The sequence below is a fragment of the Apis mellifera genome, linkage group LG9 (genome assembly GCF_003254395.2).
Source record: "Apis mellifera strain DH4 linkage group LG9, Amel_HAv3.1, whole genome shotgun sequence".
Classification (NCBI taxonomy): domain Eukaryota; kingdom Metazoa; phylum Arthropoda; class Insecta; order Hymenoptera; family Apidae; genus Apis; species Apis mellifera.
This window is the reverse complement of record NC_037646.1, coordinates 1,644,501-1,653,514: the sequence shown is the minus strand read 5'-3', so window position 1 is coordinate 1,653,514 and position 9,014 is coordinate 1,644,501. Positions and strand designations below refer to the sequence as shown.

The window sequence follows — 9,014 nt, the reverse complement described above, 5'->3', positions numbered from 1 at the left end:
AAAAGAGAGGGAAAGAGAAGATGGAAATAAGAATATGTACATTTTTTAAAGAAATTATATAGTAATCAAGTAGTTGTTTTTCTTTATATTTTTAAAGGAACATAGATTACTAGTACCGCTACTAATTTTATATAATATCAAATATCATATGATGTTTATCTCATTCAAAATTATTAAAATTACAACATTCCTAAGTAATAAGAATATATACTTATCTATTTACTATTTATGTACGATAAATGAAATTCATCCTGCATTTATTAGAAGAAAATGCTTTCTTTTCTGGACATAATTAAATATCGAAATGAATTATACATTGATTATGCTACTAGATCATGATTGATCAATATTTATATTTTATTTATGTACATGTATATGTATTATTTATATGTATTAATTAACTTTGATTATAATCAATACTTTAAATTCTTTAATTATAATAAAAATATATCCTTTTTTTTATATTATAATCAAAGAACAAATTGAACACAAACAAAATATTTTAATTAATCATAATCTCAATACAATTTTATGATATGGTTTATAATACATTAATGTACGGAATGTCTAAAATTATTGATGAATAATTAACAAAGTAATAAAATTTATCAAAAACTTGTATATTAATATAAAATGAACAATGTCCAGAAAAGATTCTTATCTCTTATTATAATACACATTTTAAAAATAGAACGCAATTAATTTATTGCATTATAATTGCGTATTAATTAATGTTAAAAAAAGAAAAAACAAATTTCCATTTTAAAATTAGTATTAATTTTTAAATTGGTATAATTACATCTCTATTCATATTGTACCTTATATAATAGAAGATGAATCAAATGAATAACCGATATATATTGAATATAAAAAAAAATAATGTTACAGATTTTTTTGTTCATTTATTTTTCATTTCATTCGATTCATCATAAATATATATATAATATGAAAGAACATTTGTATATTTCAAGCAATTTTATACTTATCTTCGAAGAAAAATCTTAAATTCAATAGTTAACAAATTAATAATATAAATGAAAACAAAAAAAATTTTTATATATTTAAAACAATAATGTAAACTGTTTTCATAATTTTATTGGACTCTATTATAAAATTTATTAATAAAGTACAAATCATTTTCTTTCTAATATATAAAATTAAAAAATAAATGATAATAAATATATGAAAATCATATTTTCAAAAAATTATGTAAATTGTTATTCAATTGTTGATTTTGCAATTATTAACGATTGTAGTATATTTATAATTATATATTATATCAAAGTAAATTTTTATTTATTTTTTTATTAAAAAAAATATCTTCGGTGATAAGTATTATAAATACATATATAGAGTTCTAATATATTCATGGAAAATTTTTGGAAAATCTAAAAGAAATTTTGAAGATCAAAATAAACAATAATTGTTATATAAAAGTGTCGTAAATTTCAATTGTTTAATAAATAAGCTTCAATTGATATTTTTGTTTACTGTAATTTTTGTATTTGTTTTGATCTTTCGAATCAACCTATTAAAGATATTCCATGAATATATTAATAACGTATATTATATGTATAATGCACATATAAAATACATATAAAATTAATGCGATTATTTTCCATTTTGTTTTTTTCTGTTTTATATACTAATTTATATGTAAAAACATAAAAGAGCTACGTATCATCAAACATTTATATAACATGAAATTAATTATGAAAGAATTAAAAGATATTTAATGACAGAAAGGGAGAGAGGTAGGAAAAAGTGAAAGGAAGAGAAAAAGAAAAGACAGAAAAAAAGATTTAAATAGAGAAAGGAACAACGAATTTTGTAGTAATTAGTTAAATTTTGCTATAATCTTATTACCAATCATTTTTAATTCTTAGATCAATCTGCAATCAATCAATTATAATACCTTTTTTGTCGATCATAATAAGTTTGAGATATGTTAAAAAGCAAAAATATTTTAAACAACTTTTATCTTTATGTATAATCGATATTGGCTTTAATATTAGACTTATTTGCAAAGAATTTTATTAAATTCTGCCTATACATAAATATCCATAAAAACATATGCAATTGCTACTTATCAATTATTTATACATATACATATAAATATATGAGAATATAATAGATTACATAATATAACAAATAAACTTATCAAAAAATTATTTCTTTATTTATGAATAAACTTTTTAAAATTTTTTTTATAGCTGACTTATGTGAGATTGATATCATTATCATTATAATTTCAGTTATTCAAATTGTTTATATTTTATTTTTATATTTATTTCTTTTGAATTCATAAAATGTCTAAAATCATTATAGATATATATTATAATAATATTTATTATAATAATAAATATAATGATATTTATTATAAGTATTGCTTATCGGTCTATTCTTATATATATAAATACAATACAATATTAATAAATAGTAGTCGCATATCAATTTTACACATAATAAGCCGATAATTGGAATTTTGGAATTAGTAAAACACTTTTAGTACTATACTACTGAATTATGCTTATATATATATATTTGTGAGAACGTATAGTTATTCAAAATAATAAATTGTCTTATACATATCTCAAAGTCATTAAAATCGATAAATAGGGAATTTTTTAATAGCAGATTCACTTTTATTTATTTAATATTTCAATCCCTGAAATAAAAAAATACAGAATTTATTAATTCAAATAATAGATTTTCACATTGATGTTTTCAATTTTCCTTTTCATAATAAACGTTATCATTAATATGTCACGACCTCTCGTCGACCTATAGTGCCTATTGTTAGAAAATGATTGCGAGTTAATATATATGTATACAAAAGTATAAACATGTATATTAGATTTTCATATTAAAAATAATACAAACATTGGTACATAAATACAATATGAGTTAAATCTTCACTTAACTCTCTTGTTAGAACGTACAATGTACGTTACTTTTAGAGTTTAGCATTTAATGCTTAATGCTTGATAAATCTGTTTTTCGCGCATCGACTATAAGATATAACATTAAGGATCATGAAGAAACGAAGTCGATGAATAAATTAAATAAAAAAATAAAAAAATATAAAACTGAAATATTTCAAAGATAATTTAATTCTGAAATGTGATCTTTGCAAAAAAGACACGCATTGTAAAGCTATATATCATGTCAATTAAAGGCATAAATATGTATGTTATTCATAATTAGCGTGTACACGCACGATACGTCTAAGTATAACGTACAATATTATACATATACCAAAAAATAAGAGACTGGACATACATGCGACTATCCCAAAACTAATGGATGGTAAAATTCCAAAAATTGTACAATCACACTCGGATATCCTTTAGGAATCTGAAATTATTTAGATTATGTAACTTTTCTGCGCATTTTTCTGCGTGTCTGCGTGCTGCGTGTGTGCCTGTGAACAAAATTCGATAAAAATAACACCTGCTCAAACTTACATATTTAAATACACCATCAGTATATGCACAAACATAATTATAAATTATTATTGCAACTATTAGCTTTTACTTTTTACGCTAAAATGTACGATTGATCATTTATCGTTCGTTCTAATTAATTTGACATTCTCACATTTTTTATAAAAAAGAAAAAAACGTATCAGTGACAATATTGATCACATAATAATGAAATTAGAAATGAATTTTCTCATTCAAGTGAAAAGAAAAAAGCATATAGTTCTGAAAAATCTGTTAAGAAATAATATTATATTAAAGATACCCATTAATACAGGGTTAATGACAATCGAAATCATGAAAAAAATTGCTTTTTTCTCTTCTTCCGCGTTTTAAGTAATTTATTTTCAGAAAACTTAGTATAACTATTTCAATATAATTAATATTATTTATTCTTAATATTATTTTATTGTTAATGAATAATAATTTCAATTTATTACAAAATTGTCACGCTGTTAAAAGTTCATTATAGATGAAAAGATAAATATCGTGTTCTACCATTTGATAGTGATAGAAATATGAGAAATATATAAGGAAAGGGAATGAAAAAATGGAGAAGTAAGCAAACAGACAGAGCAGAAAATACTGTACTAGTATTGAAATGATTCGTCAGAAACAAAAAGATTAAAATAAAGAACAGTAAAATGTTCCTTTAGGTCAAACTTGTAAATAGTACAATAATCCTTATTAGTTTGCAAATATGACTGTTTTGTCATATAAATTTATAAACAAAGACTCGAGCATTGTTCTTCCATAGATATTACTTTAATTAAACTTTATGTAAACATCCATTTTCTCATTTGTTTCATAAATTCCTTAACAATATTATAATATAATAGCAATGTTTCAATTTGATATATTTTTATCAATTTTAGCATAGTTTAAATCATATTTTTACAATTAAATCTTGTTTTTTCTGTAAATTTATATATATATATATATATATATATATATATATATATATATATATACATAAATTATATATAAAAATATATATATATATATGTATGTATACTTGTACAAATATTCTTTCTCTTTATAATATTAATTATACAATGCTTGATATAGTTTATAAGCTAATATGAGCAAGCAAATATTAAATCTTGAAATACACAGTCTAATTAAATCTGATATTATAATAAATTACTAATAATATTAATAAGCAAGAAGTGAATAATAAGAATGTTAATCATGTACGGATGATATATATATAACTATTACTAAAAAATAAATTGTGGAATTTATCATTGAAATTTATTCAAGTATATAATATTACTTTGTATTAATTTAAAAAAGTTTATTTCTAATTTAAAATATTACATATACATAAATATTTAAATATATAGAACTACATTTAAAACTATATTTAATCTCTTTAATAAATTAATTTTTTATTTAGTTGAAACTCTGGTACGTTTGTTCCATGAAAAATTAGTACCATAGCTACGAGGCTTAGGATTATTAATATTTGGATTTTGAATATAATATTTCCATCTCATTTTATTACAATGTGCAATAGCTTCTTCCTTTGTGGCAAATGTCACATGAAGATTGGACAAAGGATCTCCACTATAAAATAAAATATAATATTAATTAAAGTTTAACAAATAAAATTTAATATTACTCACGTTGAAGTCCATCCCATAAGAGGATTTTCCCAACGTTCACGTGTGTCAAAGTCTATTTGCCAATGATTTATATTATTTGTTCCAGACTGCATAGCATTTTTCGCAGGACAATAAATACGAACTGTACGAGATTTAATATGTTCTTCTGGAACTCCTGAACAAATACCAACATCTTCAGCATCTGATACAATAATTACAGCTTCCTTTCTAGCTTCTCGAGCTAATTTTTCTTCTTTAGATACCAAATCAGTTTTGATTTTTCTTACTATTATTTCACTATCTTGTTCAGTTTCTTTATTCGTATTTGCGAAAAATCTTTTTGTTAATCTATAACAATTACAATATTTTTTTAATTATATAATTAATTACTTATAAATATAAAATTATATCATATGTAATAAAATTTTTTCTCAAATATATATATGAAAATAAAATAACTAACCCATATCTCGTAAAAGTACGATTTATATATAACAATGATAACACACGTAATGCCATTTTGTATTATAAAAAAATTAAAATGATATATTGACAATGTTGTTACATCAATTTTATTAAATAACTTTGAAAATTAAGATAGATTTTGCGCGTGTATTAGTATCTATATATAGAAAATATTAATATATAATTAAATATATAATATTTATATAATAAATAATTATCTTTATAAAAAAAATTACACATAATATTGTAAAATAAATATTATAAGTACATAATATTTACATATATATATATATATATATATACACAATTTAACTTTAAAAGTTTTTACTTAATTCAGTTGTCTTAAACAATATATTTAATAGTTACGAAAATGTTAAAAATTTTATCAAATTCCCTATCATTTCATGGCTGGCATCATAAATAAGTTTAAATTTCTATATGAAATCAGCATAAATACAGATTTACTAGCGAAGTATAAATTTAATTTAATTTTTAAAGATTAATGTAATTAATATATATATATATAAGCAATTATAAGATTATTATGCGATAATTATAAAGTTATACATAATATATTACTATTTTAATATATTATTATAATATATTAATTATTTATTTCTATGAATATTAATTTGAGATGCAAATTTATATATTTTTATAAATTTTGCAAAATGTAAAAATAACAATTTTAGAATTTAAATTATTAGAATTCAAAAATTATTTACATTATTATTGGTTTTCCATTTTTAGAAATAAAAAAGTTATATAATAGTATAATGCCAAATTGAATTTTTACTCAATTTTTTTTTTTAATAAAATCGTCCTAAATTAAAATTTTTTTTTATTAAAATTTCATATGATACAATTAATATTATAAATATTTAATGAAAAATATATCATCACAATTAAAAATATTCTCCTAACAATATGCAAAATTGATATAATATTCTCTTATATTCAATCATTTCACAAATATTAAATTGAAGTTAATTATCGTAAGAAGATTATATTAAATGATTACATTATGTTCAATTATTAAATTTAGAGATACAATTTTTTATTTGAAAATTAAATTTATCACGCCTTTATTATACAATCAAATTATATGAAAAAATAATATTATAGTAATAATTTATGAAATTTTAACTAGAAGGTAATTTGAATTTAAAACAGATTTATTTTTTTATCATTCTTTTATTAAATTGATTGTATAAAAACTCAATATAGTGTCATATAATTTCTAAAAATTCCTAAAAATGCTTCTAAAAATTAAAATTATTCTAATTTCATGTCAAAATTTATATTATTATATATATTTAAAAAAAAATCAAATTTTTAATAAATGCTCCAATAAAATATTATGAAATTTTCTTAAATTTTTTAAAAAATTATTAATTATATTATTTATATATATAAATATTTCAGTTTTTTCTCATAAAATTTATTTATTATTTATTATTATTTATTATTTATTATTTATTATTATAAATTATTTTTATTAAGATAATTTATCAATAAATCGAATTATATAAATTATATATTTTTTTTAATTATTCTTTGTATGAATTTATATTATTTTATATATTTCATATATTTTTATTATTTTTTATTAATATTCTTTATTATCAATTTATTACTATGAAAATAATTTAAAAAAAATTTTAATATTCTATTAAATTTTTTCTATTAAATTCTACAAAAAATGATATAATATTCGTATGAAAAATTTTTTACATTTTTAATTTTTAAAGAAATAATAGCATATATATTTATATTACATAATTAAATCTAGCGTACAATTTTACTATTGAATTGTTTGATCCCGTAATGAATACAGATATATACTTGCTAACAAAATTGCCAAATGCTTTAGGTTTGCAAAATTTAATGTCACATTCTGATTAAAAGTAAAAAAATTATCGATATTTAATTATTGATAGATAGCGATAATTATAAATAAATACAATGAATATATATGTTTATGTTTAATATAATAATATATATGTTTATGTTTAAAATAAAATTTAAAAAAAATTTCATTATTCATATTCATTTAATTAATATTGAATTCAATTCACAGAATTATTTCTAAAATTCTTTTGATCATAGTATGAATTATTTTATCTTGTTGATACTTCTTAAATTAATTTTTATTTTTGAATATTTTGTTTATTTGTTTTGGTCTTTTTTATTATTGGTCTTTTTTTTTTGATTATCTTTGTTAGAGTGAAGCTTAAAAAAATTGTTTTTTAAAAATTGTACATTATCAAAATATGTATAAATGACAAAGTAAAAGTCTCTTAAATAAATATAAAAATAATAAAATAAATATCTCTTTTTGACAATATTGTATATATTGGTATCTATTGTATATGTTAGTTATATTATCTATGACAATGCAAGAATTTTTATTTTTCATTCCTCTCTTCTCATATAAATTTCTTGTAATAATTTCGCAATATGATTTTTTGATTCCTTAAAAAAACATTTTTTAACTTTAAAATTAATTATTAATTTTTAATTTAAAAATTTTTATCTATAAAAATTTATAATATATATTCGTATCAAATATGGATTATTATTATTTAGTAATCATCTATAATTATAATTCAATATATTTATTTTTGTTTAATATTTCATTTAATTTTGTTAAAATTTCTGCATAAATATATTTCATTATGTTTTTTGAATTTATTTAATATTTTATATTTAGAATCTAAATGTTTTACAAATTTCTTAAAGTCATTATCATTTAGAAAGTTAATATTAGAAAGTTAAAAATCAATTATCAAAATTTTCATTGAACATTTTTTTGTTTTGAATTATTTTCATATTCTAAAGATCTTTTAAAAAAAATTTATAGATATTATATTATTTATAGATATTATAAAAATTATAGATATTATATTTTGATAATTGTTTCATTATTTGGTGATTTATTTTTTTTCTATATATGAACAATCTTTTAATATGATATTTATATTATTATATAATTATATAATATTACATTATTTAATAACATTATATAATAATATATAAAATTAATTATATAATAATTATATATTATATATTATTATATATTTATATTATTATTATATATATATATTATATTTATATAATTTATATTATTTGCCGCTAATTTTATATTTGCAATAAATATTATAATATTTTGGTTTGTTTTTGATTGAATTATTTAATTTTTTAAAATATTTCTAAATGAAAAAAATTAAAAAATTTTTATTGTAAAAATATAGAATTTATATTCGATTTATTTAAAATTGCTATCTTCATTTTCACGTCAAAATATATTTTTACTTTTTTAATTTAAGATTTTCTAAATTATCTTCCTTTACAAAATTTATAATATATATAAAATTAAAATATAATTTATTAATATGCGTTTATTATTATCTTTTATTTTTATATTTAAAATTTTTTATTGAAAAAAAAAAGAAAATGT

General features: G+C 18.1%; 1 protein-coding gene across 1 annotated transcript; it reads right to left on the bottom strand.

Moving 5' to 3' along the window:
* Positions 1–4,852: 4,852 nt before the first annotated feature.
* On the bottom strand, positions 4,853–5,850 carry LOC727599 (NADH dehydrogenase [ubiquinone] iron-sulfur protein 4, mitochondrial). The gene is made up of 3 exons (XM_001123307.5): positions 5,553–5,850; positions 5,111–5,437; positions 4,853–5,051 (listed from the first exon to the last, which is right to left on the bottom strand). The coding sequence occupies exons 1-3, from the start codon at positions 5,606–5,608 to the stop codon at positions 4,874–4,876; spliced, it is 561 nt and encodes a 186-aa protein (XP_001123307.2). The 5' UTR covers positions 5,609–5,850; the 3' UTR covers positions 4,853–4,873.
* Between the last annotated feature and the right edge of the window lie 3,164 nt (positions 5,851–9,014).